The sequence below is a fragment of the Manis pentadactyla genome, chromosome 11 (genome assembly GCF_030020395.1).
Source record: "Manis pentadactyla isolate mManPen7 chromosome 11, mManPen7.hap1, whole genome shotgun sequence".
NCBI lineage: Eukaryota > Metazoa > Chordata > Mammalia > Pholidota > Manidae > Manis > Manis pentadactyla.
The window spans coordinates 114,815,882-114,840,639 of NC_080029.1; the positions used below are offsets into that span (position 1 = coordinate 114,815,882).

The 24,758-nt window shown below is 52.1% G+C and overlaps 1 protein-coding gene across 1 annotated transcript in view; it reads left to right on the plus strand.

Moving 5' to 3' along the window:
* SMAD6 (SMAD family member 6) overlaps positions 1–24,303 on the plus strand; it is a 71,785-nt gene extending 47,482 nt beyond the window's left edge. Inside the window, exon 4 of the mRNA XM_036932317.2 lies at positions 23,308–24,303. Within this exon, the coding sequence (XP_036788212.2) occupies positions 23,308–23,849 (542 nt within the window). The 3' untranslated portion in view covers positions 23,850–24,303. The remainder of the gene's footprint in view (positions 1–23,307) is intronic.
* The last annotated feature ends 455 nt before the right edge of the window (positions 24,304–24,758 follow it).

Below are 24,758 nucleotides of genomic sequence, written 5' to 3' on the forward strand. Positions count from 1 at the left end.
AAACCAACCTGTTGCTAGGCCTCCGTTTCCTCTTTTGTACCAGGGGAGCAGAAGAGAGGAGTCAACTTGGATCTGTGGTCTGCGGACTCTTCTAGGTGCTGCTACAAAATAGCATGATGGGTAGAGTCCTGTACTCTTAGCTATTTTAGATCCTGGGATTAACAGACTCTACATGGGGGAGAAAGGGCAATGGGTGTTACACTGCTGAATGAAACAAATTTTAAGAACCAAGTAGATGATCCCTTCCTGCTCAAGTCCCTTTTATGATGAGGAAATTATCATGCTAACCTCATCCTTGGATGACACCCCAGGGAACTAGATCTAGAGAGGAGGATGGGGTGCTGGGTGTAGGACAGGATCCTGAACATGAAGGGTTGTGCCCACGACTGCTTACCAGTCCACGAAGTCACCTCTGCAGCAATCCGTTTACCTGCAGAAATGGCCCAACCTGGGCTCCAGGTGGAAGAGCCCTGGCATGTCCCTGGGCTTTGTGGGCACCCTGTGTTTTATAAGGTGCACACATTGATCTTCCAGTAACGGGCCTAAGCGAGGCAGCTGCTGTCACCCCATGTTAGGGGTGAGGAACTGAGGCTCAGGGAGGGAGGAGCCTGCCCAAGGGGAGGGACTGGGTGAGTGGCAGGAGCCTCACAGCTGTGCTGGGGGTAATCTCCTCCCTGGGCAGGGCTGGGCTTGGCCCCCCTCCCGTAAGGGGCTTTAAGCCAGGGGAACCCACAGTGGGGTTAAACAGAAAGGCCTCCTGGAGGAAGGAAAAGATTCCCAGAGTTCTGTGCTTCAAGCCATTTTGGTAAAAAAAAACCTAATTAGAGGTGACAATGGTGACTTTGTCTGTGTGCTCACTTTTTCCTCTCTCTTGCCCATACCTCCCCCTTCTCTCCATCCCTCGTTTGTTACGTCCATGGGAAAACTAGGTAACGTTATAATTACTGAAAATATTGTGGGTCTGTGGAAGCTAGGGGGAGGGCCATGCCTGGGAGTGCAGGCGGCCCTTTAAAACAAAAATTTTTTTTTTTTTAGGTTTTATTTTATTTTTTTCCTTTTGTTTGGAAATGGAGCTCTTTGCAGTCATGCTGTCACAGTTAAAATAAGGTTTAAATTACAGGCCAGCCCGTGGCTTTTCCCCTTTCTTTCAGAATTTTTGCCAACTTGCAATTTACTTAATGAAATCCTGCTATTCCGTTTAACGGGGATATTTTTTGCAGATGTTGATTTAACTTAGCTTTGCAAAATATGTGAACTGTACCGTTTCTTTTCCTATTTTTAACGGTTTCAGGATTCTAGTTCAGCAACTCCACCGGCTCTGCCATGCCAACCGTGGTGTTTACTCCCATCCCTTGAAAATATTTGTTTTCCATTGCTGGGTCTGTCCTCCCCTCCAACCCACATATCCACAGCGGGGAGGGGTCCTCTGCCATGGGAGAATCTTCCAGTGGAGACTCAGTCAGATTTAGTAATGGGTGGAATTGGACTGATGGAGCTGGAAGGGACAGCAAAGTTTCTTATGGTCCAACCCCCTTTTTTTTAAGGAAATGGAGGCTCAGAGTGGGGATGTAACTTGTCTAGAGTCACACAGCAAATTAGCAGAGTGGCGTGAGGTATAATCTGGGTCCTCTGGACAGAGGTGAGGCTGTGGTAAGGGGGTTCTTGCATTGTGGCTATTATTGCTGTTCCTTCTCCCTAGAAAGAGACCTTTCTTCTCCCCCGAGGGAGTTTGGGTTTGACTCTCCTGTGTTGGGAGAGAAGTTTTGCTTCATCTCTACCTGAGGCAGCTCTGTGTTGTGGAAAAAAACCTCAGAGAGTCCAGAGACTTGGGGTTGTGGGCAGGGGCATCTGCTGCTGGCTACCTTCTGTGAGCCAATTGCTTAATCTCTCTGAGCCTCAGTTTCCCCATCTGTGCAGTGTAGGGGATACTCCTTGTCTCCCAGACTATTGTAAGGATCTAATGGAAGAAGACGGTGTGAGAAGTTCTAGCACAAAGCGAAGCAGCTGTCTGGGGAATGCTTTTATAAAAGATCCTCAGGAACTGTCAACCTCAATACCCAGCATAGGACACAAGAGGAGGGGTGCGACATGTGAGTGAATCTGGTGTTGTCTGTGGGTGCCCGGGATCCATGTCAGACATAGCAGGAAATGCCCCTTCCCTTTTGATTGAGGGGACCTCCTCCAGTCACCCTTCCTTTAATGAGGAGTCACTCAGAATGGCAGGGACTCACATGGAGTCAGGAGGAATGGACAAGTTATTTAGCTCAGCAGCGCAGAGGCCCAGAGACTGCAGGACACTTGGCAGGGGCAGAGCTTGAAGCCAGGGTGTCACTGCTCTTGGCTGCTGAGCGAGGGCCGACCTTCTCAGGACGGGGCTCTCCGTAACCCCCAGGCGGGGGCTGGTCTGTCTTCATTCTGGCCTCTTTCAGGACCTGGCCCCCATCTTTCAGAGATCTTGCTTGGCCCCTGCCTTCTGTAAAGGACTGAAAGAAAGTTTGGAGGTGGGGCCAGCAGCGAGAGCGGGGGGCAGCAGTTCGGTGCCGGAGGGGCCCGGCCGGGCCTGCCCGGAGCGCCGCATTCCGCACACACGCCCTGGATGCTGGAATGTCCGCCGAGCTGCGAAGGAAGTGCTGGCAGGACAACAGAGCCGCGGGCGGAACGCAGCGGGCCTGGGCACTGGGGACTAGGTCCTCTGTAAACGTGGAGATGGCCTGGCTGGGCCGGGGAGGGAGGGAGGGACGGCCGCCTCAGCACCTCAGTGACCTCAGGGGGCAGCTCCCTGTGGCCCGGAGGGGCTGGTTTCTGCTTAGTTTGGCACAGAGGGCCAGGGACCCTCCTGGAAGCGAACTCCACATTATATAAACTCCATTTCTATAAAGTTGCTGTTGTCTTTGTGTGTGTCTGTGGGTGGAGGTGGTGGGCAGGAAAGTGGGACTGGAACTTTTGTTGACTGAAGAATTCATCATACAGATCCTTGTGTATTCATGAATCTTGCTTGGTTCTTAAAACTCTCCTTTTTATATATAAAGTTATATGTCATTACACAAGTAATATAGTTATATTTTCTTTCTACAAAATTCAAAATACACTGATAAAGCAGAAGTCTCCTTTCCTTAGCCATTCCACTTTACTCCTGAGGGTTAACTACTCCCAGATTTGGCAAGATGAAAACAACAGAACATGGTAGATTAAAAAAAAAAAATATATATATATATATATGTAACAACATGGCAAGTGTAAACATTAGTGGCAGTAAATATGACAAAAGCTCTCAGATGGTGTTTTTATCAATCCAGCTACCTGCTGGATTTCCAGAAGAGACCCACCTCAATGCCATTATATAGGAAGATTGCAATTAAAGAGAATGGGAGAACAAGATACGCTAGTCAATGCTAAACAAAAAGCAAGTGCAGGAGTCCTAATATGAGGTAATATAATTCCAGGCAAAAGAACATTCAAAGAAACAGAAGCAAATTTTACATAGCAAATTCCAGGCAAAAGAACATTCGAAGAAACAGAAGCAAATTTTACATAGATTGGCAGACTTTTGTAAAGGCCCAGATAGTAAACATTTTTGGCTTTGGCACTGTACAGTCTCTGCCCCAGCTGCTCAACTCTGCCCCTGTGGCATCCACAGGCAGGACCTAAAACAATGAGCATGACTGTGTGCCAGTAAAACTTTATTTACAAGAATAAAGGGTGGGCCGAATTTGGCTTTTACTGACCCTTGACTTAGGTCAAAGCTCAAACGATCAGTAAGATAAAATACTCAAGAATTTTTATACACCTAACAACATAGTTTTGAAACATCTAAGTCAAAGATGGATAAAAATGAAAAGAGAATTTGACAAACTCCCAGAAGAGTGGCACTTTGCTGTCAAAAGTTGCCAGACCCAGAAAACATAGGATTATGAACAACACTGTAAACTTGATACGTATTTACAGATGCTTCTCCTGCTGGGCTGTGCCAGGTCGTTGCTCACTCCTTGGATTTTTAAACCAGAGGGCTCTATCTTCTCTCTAAGTGGGCTTGACAAATAAAGATCAGGAGAAAAGCACTGTATCTTTAGCATTAGGTCTTCCTATAGTCCTCATGTTCCCACATATAAAATCTACCTGTTTCCTAGTATTTATTATATTAATTATGGAGTTACAGGCAGGGTCCCTGCCCTTATTAAGGAGCTAATGGTCTGTTGGGGTGTGGGGTGTGCACCTGTGCAAGAGTGGAGAATTGATCGGGCCCCAACCCTCCTTGTCCATCACCTTCTGTGGTTCTCTGTGCCCACAACACAACACAGATGCTCAACCCCAGTAGGATCTCAAGGTCTTGCATGGTCTGACCCCAGCCAACCTCTGTAGACTCTTCTTTCTGCAGGAGCCCTGCCGTGGCCTGTGATCTGGCCACAGGAGGCTGTTTCACCTTGTCTTCTCCCCATGAACCTGTGCCCCACCACTCCTCATCACTGGAGTGCCACTTTCCCTCCCCATCCCTTCCACCCCTCCTGCCCTAGATGGATTTGGTGGCCCGCCCTTCACTTGATGCCTCTCTGTTATAATGCACTTGTGTAATCATGTCCTCTCTTCGCCTGGACTTGGAGCTCTAGGCCAGAGGTGTGTCTGCACTCTTGGCCCCCCAGGAGCACAGTGTTGTGTGCAGCATGGAAGGAAGGCAGCGTCTGGGGAGAGCCTCCCTGCCTGCTGCACATCCACGGGATCTGAGAGGTCAGGCTGAACGTTTGTGAATCTCAGCACCACCCCTTCACCGGTGGGTAACCTTGGATTGGTCAGCAGGTTCTTTTTCCTCCTCATCTATAAAATGGGGCAGTTAATAACATTTACCTCCTAGTGTTGTTGTCGGAACTAAGTGTGCCTGGCACATGGTGAGCTTGCAGGACATGTCAGCTGTCAGTACTATAGTCCCCATCCGACGATTCTGTCATGGGTACTCTAGATCCCATTTCACAGGTGGTGAACCTGAGGCTCAGAGAGGCTAAGGCCATTCACCCCAGATGCACTGCTAGGAAGTGGCAGAGCTGGGATTTGAACTGAGGTCTTTGATTCCAAACCCCATGCGGTGGTGCACACTGTCCGGAGGGCCTGTCCTCTAACACACCCAGACGCACTGAGTCAGGGCCATCCGCGGCGGCTCCAGAGAGTCGCCTTCCCTGCCGGTCTCCCAGCCTGGCCGCTGGGACCGCCATGTCTGTCTAATGCTAGGAAGTCAATTTGGTTTGGTCTCCTTCCTGCCCCTGTCATTCCTCCCTCAAGGAAGCCAGCTCTCTCACTACCCTGCCAGGCTGGCGAGCCCTCCACTCGTGGGATCACGACATGACAGCCAGAAAGGGGACCTCTTCAATCTCATTAAAAACATAGATTCCTGGGCTCCACCCAGGACCCATGAATCAGAATCTCCAAGGGTGGGGCCTGGGAATCTGGACCAAAGGGTCTGAAGTAGGGGAAACACTGGCTCTTTTAACCCTTTTATTTTTTGATTGAGGAATCTGGGCCTCAGAGAGGGGTCTGCATTGCAGGGAGGCCCGGTGAGCCTGGGGGACTGAGAAGCCCTTGGTCTAGTCCCACCTGGCCTATGGCTACTGCTCCTTCCTAGCACCGTGCCCACGCCTCCCTCCCCACCCCCCACCTGGGATCTCCAGAAACCCTGTACAATGGAAGTGGTTGCGAATGGGTGTGCAGAGACCTTCTGGAAACACAGGCACCGCTCGCAGACTTCCTGTGTCTTACAATGTTATCTTCAGAATAGGAAACTTTGCCCCATTTTTGCAACGCACATCCTTTGCCTGAGAGTCTGTGGTGGTGCCGGCCAGCCAGGGCGGGTCACTTCTCAGGCAGAGGCGGGGAGCTGTTCTGACAGTGATGTGAGGAAGGACTCTCTCCCTGCTACTCACAAGCATAAACAAACAGACCCTTTTGCGAAAATAATTCATGTTGGCCGGATTCATCAGTATTATTTGTTCCTTGAGCCCAGTGGTACTGGGGACCGAGTCATTCCTCAGAGACAGGCGCTCTTGCTGTGAGGCCTGGCCCTGCTGCCTGACCTCTGGCAAATGATTTCTGCTCTCTGAGCCTTAGTTTCCTCTCTGTAAAGCAAGCAGGTTGGGCTGAGTGACCTTCTAGCCCTGACATTTAGCAATTCCCCAAGAATCCTTTAGATTTCCCTAATTTCCTCCAAGTTTCTCTTTGAAATGAACATGACGTTGCCCTTAGGCAGGAGGTTCCACAGCACCCTGTAATTGTCAGAGTTTCTGTCAGTCCCTGTGACATGCCCTCCACCACCAACTCTGAGACATTCATGTGACCCTCTGGGGTGGTGGGTGGATTCCCCAGTTGACAGAGCCCATTTTGAATTGGGAGCAGGTCAAGGACCCTCAGAACTCACAGGGAGTGGGGTGTTCTACGGGCTTGCAGTTAACTACAGGCCTGTGCTAGTGCTTGCCTCCTATGGCCAGCTGCAAAGACATTTTATGCTGTTGCTTTTATTCCCCTTAGACTGGAAGTCCTAGGGAGGGCTATTTTGGCTTGAGGGAAAAATAATGTGTGTGTAGCCCACCAAATAATTTGGAAGTGGCCAGAAGAATGATGTTTACAAAAACAAGAGTCTTTCTTATTCCCTTGGACATCTCCATGATTTCCTCCTCATTTCCGTCACCACAGATTATTAATTCCTCCAGGGAGCCTGTGTCGGTGCATCCTTGCACACAGTAGGCATTTAGAGGGCGTGAGAGAGGGGCCCAGCCACCCAAGCAAATGTTCTTCTTGCTTCCCAGTGGCACTTCTGTTGGCTGAGCCCCAAACCCACAATGAGTGGTTCTTGAAAACATCCTACCCACTCTTTCCCTTCAGGGAATTTGCTTTCAGGGTTTCAGGGTGGAGCTCCACAAGTTCGAGGCCTGGGCAGGGCAGCTCTCTTGGCTGGGTGGGAGCAGTCAGGAGGGGGTGCTTTGGGAAGGTAGAAATGGTCAGACTCTGGCAGAATGGCCTGCTAGGATGTGGTTCTTGGTGGATCTTTATACATAAGTGAGTTGGTCTGTTTTACAGTAAAGGCCATGAGGATGGAGAGGGTTGAACCTAGTAGACGCTTCAGTATGGATGAAGAACCTTCTGATCAAACTGTGGGTCAACTGCAGAACTACAGGTGACATTCTTTGGCAGAATGTCCATCTGGTGGCAGGATGCATGCATGTGGCAAACCCCAGCTTCTGTGCTTTTGTTGATCTGACCTGATAGCAATTTTTGAAGCCCAAGGAGGGGATGCAAAGGAATTGGTACGAGGAGGGAGAAAAAGCCTGTGCCAGTACACCTGGCTTCCTTACCCCACAAGATGAATCCTCTCCAATGGACACAACTGAGAGCCCCCTGCTAGCCATGGGAGGCTGGTTGCATCACCCAGCGGGAGGGAGCAGGGCCTTGGTGATTCAGAAGATGTCCGAACTGCCCATGGGAGCAGCAACAGTAGGCCTGTGTGGATGGTGGTCTCAGGGGCTTTGCTGAGCAGCTCCAGGACTAGGAGAAGGAAGGTGGAGGGAGAAGAACAATTTTCCTCTAGGCTGGACCTGACTCCCTGCCCAAGGTCAGTGCCACTGGCAGGGGCTGCATTCCTCAGGGGTCCTTAGGCAGTCAGGCCGCGGGGTAGCTCCAGGACAGAGGCACCCCGGGGAGACTGGCGGCTCTGGGTCTCCCTGGCACCGCTCTGGCCCCCACGTGCCCAGAGGCACAGGCGGTTGCTCCTGACTCGGTGGCCTTGGGGACCTGCCCGGCCGGAACCTGCCATTCCCCCTTCAGTGCTGCCTCCCCGACTTGGCAGGCCGTCTCCTCGAGTTGGAGCAGCCCTCGGTATTTCCAGCTTGGCCCACTGCCTGCCTCTCTGGGGCCTTGCAGTCTGTCCCTTGCGGGCCAGGACCAACACACCCTCTTAGCTTGACGACTTCCCAACCTTGCCTGGGACCTCTTCCTGCCACTCCACACTCCCCACGCTTATCTGTGGGCCCCTCACCTTGCCCGCTCCTGAGAAAACATGATTGACCCCCAGAGTTGACTCCCCCCACCCCCAGGGAAAGCATGGGGCCTGGCTAATTTGTAAATCGCCAAGGAGGTCTTAAATGGCCTTGGATCCCCTGCTGCAGGCAGGTGATGCCTGAGGGGTTTCCACACAGGGTGCGGCCCTTCCCCAGTGCTCTCACTCTCACGTGGGAATGCCCCTGTTGGCTCTGTCCCCTGGCCAAATGCCTTAGGAAATGCTGCTTTAAGAAGGGCATGGAGATAACTGGGTGGCACTTTGGTGTGCCAGGGCCAAGGGCTATCACTGCTTCCTGGGTGGCCGCTGAAGGGCCTGGGTGCTGGGGGTTTGACCATCCCAGTGACTTCCTTTCTAGACACAGAAGGGAACACTGACAACTCCAGGACTCCTCACGAGTTCAGGTGAATTGGGTGGTGGGTGATAGGAAAGAGCACTGTCTAAAAAACTAAGTTTGGGATTTTCCCATACCATAGGCTGTGATGCTAACTGGATAATGTTTCCTGTTAGAGGTCATTTGGAGATCTGCTTTACTGAACAGATAAGAGCAATTTGTAATTGGTATGCCAGTTGTTTATACAGTGCTAGTAGGATAAACAGTTCTCCTGAACCTTATTTATATTTTGCATTTGTTTATCAAAACTTTTTTTTTTTTAACTTCAAGCCAGCTGCTTTCGGAATTATTACAAACTCTGGATTTATGGGTCGTAATTAATGGTACTTTATTGTATGTGCACAATAATTTATCTTGGCAGGATGCATGCGTTATCCAAAAGTGTCCCTTCCTCCCCGGTGTGTCAATGTTGCATGAAGATTTGGACAAATCAGATGTTGTATCAGATCAAAAGCAGACATGTTATGGAGTCAATAAAGCATGAGATTTTGATGATCTTTCCTAGACTGTCTACCTTAACATGTTGCATCCCTGGAGCTTGTCTGGCTCAGTGGACACCCCCGGTGAGGGTGACATACTCTGGGCTGTGTGTAGGGCCAGTGAAGGAAGGAGGAGGGGAGGAAGATAACCAAAGGCTACTTAATGGCAATTTCTAGCAACAACAAATATTTACCTTTTCTTATGATCTGATTATGTGCTCTCTTTCATTTTTGTCCTTCACTGATTTTATGGCTTACCTTTGACATTCATCCAGCTAGCATTACTTCTAATTAGGAATTAAAGATCCTACTTAGCACAGGGGTTCAGCACTGACCTTAGGAGAACTATGCTGATTTCACAATTGGGGCTCACTGCCACAGGGGGCTCCATTGCACACCAAGACTGGTCACCTCATTCTGCTGATGCCCGAATTACTGGGGGTGTTAATCTATGCAAGGCCTCCCAAAGACTTGACCCAGACAAAGAAGGGCTCTCACTTCCATCCTCTTCCTCACTGTGCCTTAAGACACCTGAATGACTTCAGTAAACTTGAACTCAACTGCAGCCTTTCCTGCCCTCTGCTTACCCAGCTGCCTGGTGTTTTTCTTCGTGCAGTGGGGATAAAACAAGCAGATGAAGTTAGAGGCAGCCCCTTCTGCAGCCTAGTTCCCAGATTGCCTTTTAGCTTTAAGTCTTCGTGTCTCCTTTCCTGGCTAGTGAGAATTATCGGAGGGGAGGGACCTCCAGGTACCCCCTTCCCACACACATACACACACACACATCGCAGCCTTGTGTTGGGGAAACATATCCCCATTTCACAGACAAGAAGCTGAGGCGTGTGGTTGTATGGTGATGGTGGCATTTAGGCTGGGTCGGCACTGTGGGATGGAGTTGGGAAAGGAGACTTCTGGGTGTTTGAGTTTTCTGCTGTTATTTTTAACTCTTGTTTTAAGCATCCTTTTTGCAGCTGTGGGCGCAAGGTAGGGCCTGGGTGCTGTGAGACGCTTGATGTAACTAAAACGGCCTGGCTTTTGAGTTCCCGACTGAGGAGGAAGTGGTTAGGTGGCCAGGAATGCAACCTGCGCCTCCCAGATTAATTAATAATTGAAAGCTGGCCCCCAGCCAGGCGGAGCTGCAGAGATACAGTGAACAAAGAGTGGTTAACTACAGTGGGGGAAGGAAAAGTTTGACTTCGCCTGTGGCTAAAAGGGAAATTCACAATGGCCATGATTTATGGGCTGAATTACTTCGGATCCTCCTTAGTGGGCCCAAATTGGGCATGTGCTCCAGGAATGCAGACGCTGGCAGCTTGCAGGGCCATTTGTGCCCACAGGGAAGGGAGGAGGAAGGGGTGGGGGGCAGCGTGGCAAGCGCCAGCTCCGTGGAGGAGGTGCGAGTCACACCCATGGGCCGTCAGTGCCGTCCGCCTGTTGGAACTAGGCATAGGCTACAAGTTGAGCGCTTCCTAAGGGGGAATAGAAGAAAGAGTGGGTGTGGAGTCCACCTGCCCCGGGTTCAAATTCTGACTAATTGGCTGTGTGACCTTGGGCATGGGGCTTAACCTTCCTGAGACTCCATTTCCTTCTCATTAAGATTATACCTGCCTGCTGGGATTGTTCTCAGGGTTAAATGAGATGAGGTATGTGGACAGTAGGTATTCAATAGCAACTGGATTGCCATAGGACACGATGAGAGCGGAACTGGGAACAACCCAGCAGTGGCAAAGGGTGCCTGCTGCAACGCTAAGCAGTGTCATTACTTAGCGAATCTCTGCTACTGTTTGCTAGGCCCAGGCATGCCAGGCTAGCTAGGGTACACCGGTTATTCAGCCCCGTCCCCCAAGAGTCCTTCAGGCTTCCCCTGATTTAGGAAAGGCACTCCTTTCTTCTGCTATGGCACAGGTCCCTGCGGCTGCCAACAGCCCTCCAGAGGAGGAAGCAGTTCTAGAAAGCACTAGCGCATTGCCATCGGTTGGATTCAGCCCGGGTGTTTTCCTGGGCACCTTCTCTTTTCTAGAAGAAATCAAAGATGATGAAAACGAGCCATATGCCCCTCTTAGCTGGAAAGTTAGCCCTGGGAATAGAAGACCAAACAGGAGTACAGGTGGCAGCTGTGCCCATCACTCTCCCACTGCTGCTGCACCGACTGGAGTCATGCAGTGTGTGTCTGTGTGTATCTAGACTCAGGCTAAAGAATTCCTTTGAGAGGTATGAAACCATTGTTAAGGTGATGGCACACCTTCCCAAGATGCTTGGTGGGAGGCAATGACAGTGACAGTCGTCAGCCTCAGAAGACATGGGTGAGCCCTGGTCTTGCTTCCTTAACTCTGGACTGCCAGGCAGTCATGCAATCTCTCTGAACTTTATATTCTGTAATCTATGATGGGGTCATTTATGAACAGGCTTGAAGAATTAGAAAACCCTCTACACTTAAAAATAGCATCCCGCCATCACCATTGATGGGAAGAGAGCCACCTTTTTGGCTTGGGCTATAGGGATTGTGGGAACCAAGCTTGGCCTCCTCTGCTTTGGAAACCAGTCTTGGACTTGGGGTTGAGGCACGGGGCCCAGGTTTGTGGGCTGTGTCCACCTGCTAGTCTAATGGACAGACTGCCTGGCTCCCTCCTTCCTCACCACTTACTGCCCCAGATCAAACAAGCCAACCCCTTCCAGGCAGCTTAGAGCTGGGGCGTGGATGGTGCAGAGCAACTTCAACTGCTTCACCTGGGCCGCAGGGGTGAGCTTCTGCCAAGCCCACGGGTCATTTTGCAGCATTTTTGCAGGGAACTGTTTAAATCTCATGCTACTGTGTTCTTTATAGCAAATTACAAGTGTTTGTATTTAACTGTGGCTTAATGATCTCTCCAGTCAATATTAGCTTTTTACTTATTATGAAGCACTCCTGTTTGTTCCAGAAATATACAACAATGATCCAGGAAACCCTCACGTTAACAAAACCCAGTATGTAGGACTATGTATTTAACCACAGAGGCATGGATTATGTACCTTTATGTTACAAAAGGATATTTTAAAGGGAAGGAGTTAATGTAAGGATTATTTTAAAATTGAGTGTCCTTGCCTCTGGTACTTTAATTTAAACAGCATCTTTAGTGTAAATCAAGGCAGTGTGTCTGATTTGCAAAGGTCATATGATATTGTCTTATTGGTAAATAACAACAGGCTGGTGTTGGATGAAGCTTATTTTGGAGGGCTCTGCAAATAAGAAAACCAGCTCCCCAGCCATGTTCTTTGGCTCTTCCATTCAAAGCCATGTTCACTGTTCCCTTCACCTCACAGACTCAGCAAGCCAGATAAATTATATCCACATCCGTTGCCAGATAGGTGAGTGTAGGCTTTAGGTGATGGGGTTTGGTTTTTGTTTTTGTTTTTCTTTGAGCCACTGAAACCAGCCTTGCACATGGTGAGCTGGTCTGGCATTCTATTGGCTGGACTACATCAGGAGGATCAGCAAATAAGGACGATGCTTCGCCCACCCTTCCTCAGTGTCCCAGCCTCTGAGTGCCAGTGGTGTCATCTGGTAAGTGGGAACAGTACTGCTGCTGCACCTTTTTCAAACTTGGAGAAAACCCGATGATTTCCCCACTGCCCTCCTAGCTCGCAAAGGTAAAATTCCATTCAGCACCCATTGTGGAGGGCACCCGTGTCAGGTGGCTCAGTGCCCGGTCCCGTGAGAGGAGGGGCAGAGGCCTATTTTCAGGCCAGCCTGCTGGCAGGTGAGTAGAATGGAGAGATGTGCCCTTCTGATGACAACATCAAAGAGAGTGCCACGGGAGAGGGGCATAGGGGAATATTTCCAGGGACTGGGGAAAGCTTTCCAAAGGAGGTGACAACTGTCTGGGTCTCGATGGTTGAGCAAGAGCCTGACAAACACTGGGGACAGAAGGAGGAAACCATTGCTAGGCCCTTTACTCCCTCTGCTCAGCCCCGTTGAGTGAGGGGTTCTTGGCCAGGAGACCAGTGGCGGCAGGACCACCTTCCTGGATGCGCATCATGTGCTGTGCTCAGGGCCCACGTTCAGAAGGGACCTCTGCTCCATGCAATGCTCTGCTTTCACCACTGACCTGCATAATTTTTGAACAAGGAGCACTGCATTCTCGCTTTGCACTGGTCCTGGCACTCAGAGACACAGGCACCTGCCTGCAGTAACAGAGATGTTAGGATTTGCGCCAGTTCACCTCGTTGTTGCCTGTGGTCTCAGGGTGCCTTCCAAATCAAGAGGGAGTGGGATGGACAAAGTACACAGAGTGGGGTGTTCAAGGAACAGAGAGTTAAGGGGCCCCAATAACAGGCCAGGGATTTGACAGGCCTGGGCTGTGGTGGCCTCACCTTGTCATCCCCTGGGTGTTTCTATGCCAGCATGGCCTCTTGCACCTGACTGCTGAGCCAGGCTGATGGAGGGTGATTTTGAGGCCCTTTGCTTTTATGGCTTTACATTGGTCCATGAAGAAGTCTGAGGCACGAGGTTTGCCATATAACTCAAGTAGTATTTGGGAAATTAAAAGAAAAATGGAGGCTCCCTGGATTCGCTCAGTTCTGGGAGCCTGCAGGGCAGGAGCGTGCCCGGCGATGGGTGTCCTTGAAGCACACCACCACACAGCATCCCTGAGCCTCTCATGCATGCCCAGGCTGTCCCCATCTGAAGTCCCAAAGGGCTCATTTTATTCTCTGCTCTCAGATTCAACAGGGAACTCAAGGTTGGGTTGAATAAGTGAACTTTGGCACTTAAAGCCTAAGATGAAAACCTAGACTCAGCTGACTGAGAGAGGAGCTCCAAAGACCAGTCTGGTTTGTGTGTGAATTGAGGGGTTTGGCCACCAGCAGTAAAGACCTGCAGGTAGGGAGGGTTTGGGGGCCCCCTGTCTTATTGCAACTGCTGCCTCTTTCCTGGGGACCAAGGCACCCAGCTTCATTTTCTTGCACAAACTGTGTTATTTTAGAATCTTTCTGGGGCAATATAAAAAGCCAGGCTTTCCCATCCCAGGGGGACTCTGGGTAAGAAAACAAACAACTCAGGAGTCTGACGCTGTGATAAAACAAAAGAAGACTTGGAATGGGAGTAAAGTTCAGAGCCTTTTGTTGCAGAAACTGGTTCTTTCTTGAAAATGTGGGCTGATTTTATAAGCTGCTTATCGCTGTCTCCCCACTTGCTTGCAGACACAGTCCTTCCCTCCCAGGGCACAGGGAACCAGAACGCGTTCACCCGGACTGTCCCTTGCCGCCAGAGGTCTGGGTGGTTTCCCTGTCCTGCGCCCTTGGGGTCGTCTTGTCTGGCTTAGGTTGGTGGAGTTTCTTGGACAAGGACTGGGCCAGCCCAGGCAGGCATGCCAGTGTTCCTGGTGTAGAGCCTCATCATCAGGTCTCATGGAGGAGGTCAGGCTGATGGTACCTCAGTGTGCTTCTCAGAAGCTTCAGCGGCTTGCAGAGTGTAGTCAGGAAGGGATCTTGGACCGCAGAGCACTGAGTGAGGCCTGGGGAGAGAAGCCAGGGCTCCCGGGCCCGGGGAACTTGGAATGGTCTTGCCCCAGGAGCAGTAGGTCCTGGGGAATGTGTCTGTGGAGGAGACGCTGAACAGGCCTGTGTGTTAGGGCCTGGGAGAAAGCTTGTTTTATGTCACGATTGCAAGATGAGTTCATCTTTTCAGGATTTGTTTGAATTCTGCATGAGATAAAAGAGTGGAAACCTTACCCACCTCAGCCCAGGCTGCCACTTTGTTCTACCGGAGACGTGGGGCCAGGCAGGCCGGGGTCAGGGCACCAAGGCTGAAAGAAAGGCCTTCCTGCAGGCCCAGCAGGCCTCTCCCTAGAGAAGGCTGGTTACTGCATGAAACCACTGACTATCCTTATACCCCCATCCCTCCTAAACCCTCCAGGGCCGGGGCTCTGAGGACCCCCCGCAAAAGAGCAGAGGGAGCAGACAGGCAGCATGCGGGGCCTGTCAGAGAGAGGGTGGGCTCAGAGTCAGGCCAGCCAGTCGGGATTCCCGTGCCACCGACCGTGTGGCCTCTCTGACTTAGGGTATGTCTGAGCATGGGTATGATTCTACCTCCTGGACTTGGGGAGAGTGGATGAAGAGCACAAAGCACCTGGTGGGAGTGTGTGGGACTTAAAAACTAAAAATGAGGGTGTGTTGGCAGGGCCACATAGGGGGCCATAGCTAGCTGCTGTGAGGCATGTTATTTGAAAAGACCACTGCCCTCCTGGGAGGGGGGGCAGTGGTCCCCAGGATGCCACACCCAAGGACCCCTTGTAATGCCCAGGTTTACAGAGCCTCCATATGCCTGCCGGCTTGGGGTGGACAGGGCTGGATTATTATAGCATAGTCCCTGTGCCGTTATCCTGCGGTGTCTCGGGTTTTGTGGCCCATGGCAAAAACCACAGGAGTAATGCAAAGTCCTTGGTCTCAAGCCTCCACTGACCTGAACTCGAATCCCACCTTTGCATCCTCCCAGCTGAGGACTGTGGACACTTTAGCAACTTTCAGGCTTCAGTTCCTTCATCTTAAAATGGGAATGACTGAGAAGATTACCTGTATGTCGTGAAAGGGCATTTAAAGTGCTTCACACTCAGCCCGGCATTTGGTGAAGATTCATTCAGTGTTGGCTGGTATATTATTATGGTTATTATCTGGCATATTGTATTACTACTGCCATTATGATTTCCCTTTGATTCTCGGTTCTGTTGGCACATCTTATCTTTGCAGGCATTACCTTTGACTGAATACCCTTATGAACTCTACAGGCTGAGTCAATGTATTAAATAATTTGTACAAATAATATGTAGAGATAAGACTATTATGGTAACAATATTAGTAAAAATAAATTGCTTGTTACTTATGGAGTGCTTACTTTGGACCAGGCATTCGACACACTTGGAATTAATTCCAGCAGCCCAAAGACATAAGCATTGGTTGCACCCCCAGTTTACAGATTAGGAAACTGAGGCCCAGGGGGGTGAAGCCACTTGCCCAAGATTTCACAGCCAGTGGCAAAGCTGTAATTCACATGCAGGTAGTGTTGCTCCCAAACTCTTGCTAATCCAGCCCAATGCAGGAGGTTCCCACCAGTCCTAGCTTTTTTGCTAATTTCTGCTGTGACCTTGGTAAGTCACTTCAGCTCCTTGAGCCTCAGTTTCTGCATATACAAAATGGTGAATTTTGGCCACATGGACTTTGCATTCCTGGCCTCCTTCCTGCTCTCGCTGTCACTCTCCCTTGGTACACCGATCTCACTCCCCACCTCGGGGGTCAAAAAGCCAGCAGAGCAACTGGTCGACCTTTGGGAGTGGGTAGCAAGACAGGCTTTGGACTCAAGAGACCAGTGGCCTAAAGAGCCCCTGAGGTGGACCCAGGGCCAGCGGTGGTCAGACCGCCCGTGATGTAATGACGGATTAGGAACTTCCTCTTGGAAGCCCGGCTTCCTCTAGGAGCCAAAGGTGCTGGAGCTGAGGCGGCCGGTGGGGAGGGGCGGGTGGGAGCGAATCAGAGGAAACTCCTGTCAGCTGGGCCCTGCTTTTGGAAAGCGTTCCGCAGAGAGGCTCGTTCTGAGCTGTTGACCATTAACATGGCCCCGTGCACATTCCTTCTCTGCTTTTACTGCCGGAGCCCAGTGGCTAAAGGACTGGTCTCCCCCTCCTTTAACAAAGGAAAAAAAAATGAGCCTCTAATTAATGCTGCATCTCTGGTCTTGCTGCAAAACCTGAAGCCATTTCTCCAGCTTAAAATGGCAAAGGAAGGTTAAGTGGAAACTCCTTTTTTCCCCTTAAGTTTGATAACAAAAACTACTTATCTAATGGGCAAACAAGGCTTTTAAAGGGGTGTTAGGTTAACCAGACGCAGGGCCACGTAATTACTCCCAGGCCTGGGAGCTGCAGATGAAAAAGCTGCCAAATGGAGGGGAACTTGAAGCCACAGGCATGACACGGGACAGAAGAAAGTTTTCCAGGGGGCAGGAGGCCCCAGTGGAAAGGGGATTGGAAAAGCCCTGGCTCCTCTCTGGCTCTGCCACCAACTTGCCGGGTGACCCCGGTCAAGTCACTTAACCTCTCTGGGCCTCTGAGTCTCCGAGTCTCAGTGGGATCTGGGTGTGTCTGCTCTTGCTTTGTGCTCACAGACCTGTGGCCCAGCCAGCCCTTTCCATCCAGCCCCACAGGAGGCAGAGAGGCTGCCGTGGCCCAAGGAAGTGTGAAGCAGCTGCAGAGGCTTTGACCATGGTGGAGCCCAGGTGTCCGAGCCAGGCCCCTGGAGACCAGGAGGACTCAGGGCCCAGACTCCTGCGAATGCTCTGGGCCATTACATCTCCCCTCCTTCCAATCTGAGGGATCAGAGACTTCAGCCTGGGCATATCTCTGGTTCCCTTCACAGGATGGCCAAGTCCAAAGCAGTTTGGCCAAATGGAAAGGGGGAGATCACAAGGAAAACAAGCTGCATCGCGTGTGCTCAGGCCTTTGGAGCGGGCAGCGCATGGGGAGCACCCTGGAACGGTCCTGCCCTTTGTTTTGACAGAAAACTGCTGATTTGAAGAAGCTAAAGAGGCTTTTCTTAGGATTTCAGCTCTTCCCGCCTCCCCGAGACTGCAGTTTGCCCCCTCGGTGCCCTAGCAACTCCACAAAATTACACGTTGGGTTTGCAGCATGCTCACTGGGCACAGAGGCCAAGAGGAAGGAATGCCAACCATTGGTGGGCCTGGCTCCAGCACAGGGTAGAGGGCCTACTGTCGGGCCAGTCTCCTGCCCACTGCAGGCATCCACCACCCTCTTGTGGCAGGAATGTGGGTGCCGTGAGGCTGCTGGGTCGTCCCTGCCCAGCCTGGAAGCACAGGGCCTGTCCCCTGGGCCACTACAGAGTGCTGCTGAGGCCACTCCAGGACAGCCACAGGGAGCTGGCCTAGGGGAACCTCCCCACTTCTCTCATCCTCATTCTTTCAAGGTATCATGTCTACAATGAAATGCGCAGCTCCTAGGTATAGAGGTGGTGATTTTTGACAATGTGTACACCTAGTTCCCATTGTACCAAGCAAGATACCAGACATTTCCATTACCCCAGAAGTTCCCTCATGCCCCTTTCTAGTTCTCCCCACGCCCCAGAGGGGATCCTTTTTCTGACTTCTCTCACTGTCAGTTAGTTTTGTCTACTCAAGAATTCCACATGAACGGAAACAAACAGCCTATCTTCTGTGTCTGGCTCTTTCACTCAGCGCCGTGCGTCTGAGACCCACTCATGTTGGTGTGTGTTTCTGTGGTCTGTTCCTTTTTATTGGTGAGTCTTGTCTGACTATACAGATGTACCTTAGTTTTGTTTATCTGTGATCGTCATCTCTTTGGGCTGACAAAATACCATAAACTGGGTGGCATAAACAATACCTATTTATTTCTCACAGTTCTGGAGGCTGGGAAGTCCAAGATCAAGCAGCCGGCAGACTTGGGATCTAGGGAGGGCCTGCTTCCTGGTTCACAGACGGCTCTGTGCTGTGTCCTCCCCAGGTGGAAGCTGGGGAGGTGGGGGGGGGGGGCTCTCCAGGGCTGCTTTCCTAAGGGCACTAATCCCTGCATGAGAGTTCCACCCCCCACCTAACACATAGGGGGTTAGGCTTTCAGCCCATGATTGGGGGCGGGGATGGGAGTGGGCAGGGGCAAGGCATTCAGTCCATAACATCTATTCTGTTGTCAGACATCCAAACTGTTCTCTGAGTTTGGGTCATTATAAGTAGAGCTGCTTTGAGCATTCACTCAATCAGAAATTTAGTGCATCTTGTACATGGGAAGACTGAGGCCAGAGTAAGGGAGATAGCCTGCCTGATCGGGGCCAGGAGGCAGGACACCTGACCCTGGCCTGGTGCCATTCTGCCGGATCGACCCCAGACACGGCACCAGACTGTGCCTCTCCTCCCAGCCGGGACCCAGAGTCTGGCTGGGAACTGGGCCAGGCCCTGAGCAGGGGGTAGTGAGCAGGAGTTTCAGTCAGAGTGCGGGCATCTTTGATGTTCACTCTGGTCTGACTCCCCGGTGTTTATTTGCAATTAAAGGAGCTGGTTCCTAATTAGGCTGATGGCGGAACCACAGCCTTGGAGCCATGAGGAGAGAAAGATCTGCAAGAGACTGCCCCCTCGCAGTCTCAGCGGGGCCAGGCTGCAGATGAGGAGTGTGGTGGGGAGTGGGGCAGAGGGGACCCTGGGTCCGGGGGTGCCTGCCTTCTCACTCGGAGAACGCATTGGCTCGAGTGGGCCACACTGCACAAGAGGCGAACATGTTGCAGATGTGTGCGTGGAAACCAAGCCACAGCCGCACTTGTCTTTGTCCTTGATATTCATTGTTCCCAGCTGCAACCTTCATTCCCTCACCGAGTGCCTCTTTGACCTCAGGGACCAGGCTAGGAGCTCAGAACATTGATAAAGCACTGTACAGTTTTAGGAGGGCCTTGCTGTCTACTCTCCCACTAACCTCCCGTGGTGGTGACCTTGCATCATGACCCCTAACCCCCAGCCTTGGAACGGTTAGGCCAGTGCTGGGGCCAGTTAACAGACAGCTGCCTCTTTGTGTATCCAGTTAAACAGCTGCTGGGTTTTCCAGAAAATTTGAAAATGGGCAGCGTAAACGAGGCACTCAGTTATGCATGAGTCCATTTTATAAATGAGGAGACTGAGGTCTGGGGACGTTTGGTGCCTTGTCCATGGCCACACATCCCATCAGTGGTAAGAGCCTCAGGTCTGTCTGACTCTGAAACCTTCGAGATCATGGGACAAGCATTAGATTTGAACTCTGGGATGTCTAGTTTTGGTGCCAGCGCTGCCCTGAGCTGCTGTGTGTCCTTGGGTGAGTCATCCTTTACCCCTGGGGTTCCATCTTTGGGGCAGAAGGACACTGGACTCAACTAGTGGTTCCCAAAGATCAGTCTCAGGACTAAGTTTTCATTGGTCCACAGTGAAAGAAAAAAGAACGTTTATTGTACTCTTAATGTATTAACTTTTACATTTCTGATTTAGGTCCTACCTATTTCGTTAGTATCAAATTTCTTTTGTGCTCATGATTGTAGACGGTCCAGGATTTTGATAAGTCTGTACATGGATAAATGAAAGGATGGTAACCCTGTGACATTCCCTCCCCACCCCGTTGAACAGTGTTATTGGTTTGTGAGAGCCCAAAGTGTAGGCTCCCTGGGCAAGATGATGTCAGGGGTCCCTCAAGTTCTGGAGCCCCAAGAACCTGAGACTGAGTGAGGATGGGCAGGCCCTGAGCTCCCCAGGCATGGTGATGGGCTCACCTGCCAGCTTGCTCTCAGGGTCACACTTGAGATCGAAGTCATTGCCCATTCCCTGGGGTCGAGACCATCAGCGCCCCCTGCTGGTCAGGATTCCAGTGGGGGTGGGAGTGAAGGCTGTGTGCAACGCCACAGATACCTTTAATTTCCTTCCTCCTTCCCTTCTAGAGTGTCCTGAGGGCATATTCTAGAGACATATACTGTTTTGAGATTGAGGCTGAGAGTTTAGACCAGACAGGAGCACCGACCAGCAATGCAGACAGACACATGGTCAGGCCAAGGGAGGGGCTGCATTTAAGTCTGTGGGCCCCCAGGAGGGAGAGGTGAGAGAGGGCTTCTCAGAGGCAGCAGTCCACCTCCTGGAATTTGGAAGACTTGGCCAGGAGCCCAGGCCTGATGAGGTGTTACCCAGGCTGCTCAACCAGAGAGGTTGCAGGAGGTGAGGCCTGGCCCAGGCAGTGTCCCAGAGCCAGATGGTGGGGGCAGGCTGGGCCCTAGGGCAGCTATGTAGGGTTTGCCACTAAGCACAGGACACTATTTTTCCCTGAGAGGGGAATGGGGGCAAGGCTGGGGACACGGGTCTTGAGGAGATGGGAACAGTTGATGAAAGGGCATTTGGCTTGGCTGGGGTGGGAACTAAGAGGAAGGGGACAGGAAATCCCACATGGCCTTGAGTGGAAACCCTTTGGGGAGCTAGGAGAGAGAAAGTGCCCCTCCTCCAGGCCCCATTCCCAGCACCACCACCACCCCCTGCCCCTGCCCCCACCCCTGCCCACTCTGACTGCCAAACTGCCTTTTACAATGGAGTAGCTACACCCTGGGGCAGAGCCGCCACTTTATGACTGGGTGGCCTCTGAGCCTTATCTGTGAAGGGGACAGCAGTAATCCCTCCCTGAGACCAGGCAGTGAGTCTGCAGGAGTGAAGGCCTTTCATTTGCAGGGTGGAGAGTGACTCACCCAGCTTGTGAGTAAGCACATCTTGAACGCAGAGGCCAAGAGAGCAGTCATGGTTATATACAGTGAAACCGAGCCTTAGCAAGAGGAGGGACTTGCCCGGTGCCTGGGTTTTGGGGGGAGTCTGCCCAGAGTATGGAGAAGAGCTCCCCTCGGGAGTGTGGCCTGGCACTGTTGCCAGCTGCAGCACCCACTAGTGTGTACCCTCGACCCGTGATGGCACCTCCCTGGGCCTCAGGTTCCTCACCTGTGAAACGGGGCAGCCCAAGCTGCTGTGAAGAAGAGGCGCTCACGGAAGGTGCTCAGGGCTGCCTGTCGCCTTCCTGTGCCCGCCATTGTCCAGGCCCACCTTCTTTGTGTCCCCACCTCTCTGTGTCTAGGGCACCAAAGGAATTGTTGCTTGGTGAAAAGGTTGGTGCTGGAGTTTCTTGGCCAGGCTGGGATGCTGCTGCTTTCCTTGCTCTTGGGGACCCCTAGATGGACTGTGTGGAGAGAGGAGCAGTGGCCTGGGGTGTTCCTGGCTGGGAATGGCCAAGGGACCAGTGAGGAGAGGGCAGGGAGTAGAGCCTCTTACCCCCACCCCCCACCCACCAGCCAGAACCAAGAGGGGCCTGGACAGGGATTGTGAGGCAGAATGGGGCTGGCCTGGGGACCTGTGGCTGGGACCTTAATGCCCAGCAGAGGGTGAGGGGCACACCCCGTGGGATTGCCTAGCCAAGGCCCGAGCAGAGCTAGCAGCCCCACAGAAGTCCCTCGGGCGGTTTCCTGCTAGGTGTCAAGGCAGGCCTCCCCGCGCAGAAGAGGTCGTCGGGGGCCCTGTCACCGTGCTGCTCTGGGACTGCTAGGCTGGGCTGGGTGGAGGCAGGCAGCTGACCTCACCCAGGCTCCTGGCTTGCAGGTGTTCGCAGTGTTTTCTCCCTCAGGTTTGGCTGGACTTTGATCAGTTTCTCTTGGAGAAGCCGAACCTTAAGGTCCTTGCTGAGCCCCCTCCTCAGGGCCCTGCTCTGGCAGGATGGCTCCCTCGGTGCCGAAGCCCCAGCCAGGAACCTGTACGGGAACGCCTCGCCCACTTGCTGCTCAGAGCCGTGAGCTCAAAGGAAGGGCGGGATGGCAAGAAAGGCTTGAAGCCGAGAAGCTGGGCACACGTGAGAGCCGTGAGGATGGGACTACCCTTTCAGACACGCCCCAGCTTATGTGTGAACTTAGGTCAGCTCTCAGAAAATCGTTAGATTCATCAGACACACAGGGGCGTCTCAAGCTGGAGTGAGAAGGAATTCCAGTCATCATTCAGGCCATCCCTTTGCCGTCTGGGGGGAAACTGAGGCCCAGAGAGAAGCAGCACACCCCTGCAAGTGGTTGTCTTTAGCACTTAGAGGCCCTCAGCGTCTGTCTCACAGAGGTGGCTGCAGTTCTCGTGAAAACCTGCACTTCCCACCAAGAAAGCCCCCTGAGGAGCCAGGGCTGGGAGTTACTGGGAGACTCGGCATCGCTCTCAAGGCAGAGTCTGGCAGCAGTCAGGCAGCCCTGATTCCTGCTGGAAGGAATCTGGGTGCAGCTCCCCCACCCGGCCCCAGGACTGGCCATGCCTGAGTGGCCTCTGAGTGGTGATTGCTCCCTAACAGCTTACTAGGTTTAGACCGACCAGGTTCAAATCCTGGCTGTGCCACTCACTGGCTGTGTGGCCTTGGGCAGGCTGCTGGTGTCTGCCAAGTCTTGGATCCTTATCTCTAAAATGAGGAGAAAGTGGCCTCCTCACAGCGTGGCTGGAGGACCCGGGGAAGTCACACGTGGAGTCAGAAGTGCCGCACATAGCGCCTGGAGCCCTCTAGTCCCTCCTTTGGGGGTGTGAGTGTCTCCCGCTAGCTTGTAAAGTTCTAAGGGCAGTAGCTGGGTGTGGCTCATGTTTGTGTACCGGTGGCACCTAGCACATAATAGGTGCCTTGACTTCTCTGCAGGTTCATAACCTTGGTTTTCTCTTTTATGTGTATGTGGGTGGGGGGACAGCCTGCTGTGTGGGACATTTCTTGAGGACAGCCTGGCATGCAGGACATGTGCATGTCTGCTGAATGCTAGAAGCCCCAACGACCATCCAGGCAGCAGGGCCGCCTCTGCTGTCCTCTGCTGTCCACCTCCTCCTCCGGCCAGTAACCCCCCTGTGCCCTGTGCTTGCCCTGCAGACGCCAGCATGTCTCCGGATGCCACGAAGCCGAGCCACTGGTGCAGCGTGGCGTACTGGGAGCACCGGACACGTGTGGGCCGCCTCTACGCGGTGTACGACCAGGCCGTCAGCATCTTCTATGACCTACCTCAGGGCAGCGGCTTCTGCCTGGGCCAGCTCAACCTGGAGCAGCGCAGCGAGTCGGTGCGGCGAACGCGCAGCAAGATCGGCTTTGGCATCCTGCTCAGCAAGGAGCCCGACGGCGTGTGGGCGTACAACCGCGGCGAGCACCCCATCTTCGTCAACTCCCCCACGCTGGACGCGCCCGGCGGCCGCGCCCTCGTGGTGCGCAAGGTGCCGCCCGGCTACTCCGTCAAGGCGTTCGACTTCGAGCGCTCCGGCCTGCTCCCGCACGGGCCCGAGCCCGGCACCGCCGACGGCCCCTGCGACCCCAACAGCGTCCGCATCAGCTTCGCCAAGGGCTGGGGGCCCTGCTACTCCCGGCAGTTCATCACCTCCTGTCCCTGCTGGCTTGAGATTCTCCTCAACAGCCACAGATAGCGGCAGCCGCGGAGGCCAAGGCCCCTGCCCCCTGCCCCACGGCGGGGGGCAGGGGGGGGGGCGGCGCCCCGAGACACGGTCCCCATGGACGGAACCCCCAAATATCAGCTACCTAGATTTAATATAAAGTTTTATATATTATATGGAAATATATATTATACTTGTAATTATGGAGTCATTTTTACAATGTAATTATTTATGTATGGTGCAATGTGTGTATATGGACAAACCAAGAAAGACGCACTTTGGCTTATAATTCTTTCAATACAGGTATATTTTCTTTCTTCTCCTCCTTCCTCTTCTTCTTTATGTTTTTTTTGTTTTGTTTTAAAGAAAAAGATACAGCAGAGCTAGGTGAAAAAGCCTGGGTTTGGTGTATGGTGTTTGAAATATTAATGCCCAGACAAAAAGCTAATACCAGTCACTCATTGATAATAAAAGTATTTGCATTATAGTTTTTTTTTTTTTTTAAACCGTCTTCTTTTTCATAAAGAGGAACATGCAGAGGGCTTCTTCAGTGGGTTTCTGACCGACCATGCATCCTGAAATTTGATATCGATCTTTTCCCTGGAAAAAGAGCAGAGGGAGTAAGTTGACGAGGGAGGGAGCACACAGGTTTACCCTAAGGCTACGGAAGGTTCTGTTGCTCCCTCCTGCCTGTGGCTGTGGTGTGTCCACAGGACGCAGCGGGAAGGAGAGAGAGTTCCGTCCCTCTGTCCTGAGCAAGCTCTTTACGTCTGATGATGGAGGCTCACGTCATGCCTCCCGTTTCTGAGCTGTGCACAAACTGAAAAAAATCACACTTTGGGGAAATGGCCTGAGGAAGAGTGAGATGGGGGGGCCTTGGGCCCACCTACCACCTTGTGGAACCCACCTGAGCCCCAAGGTGAATTTCCTCTTAGAACAAGG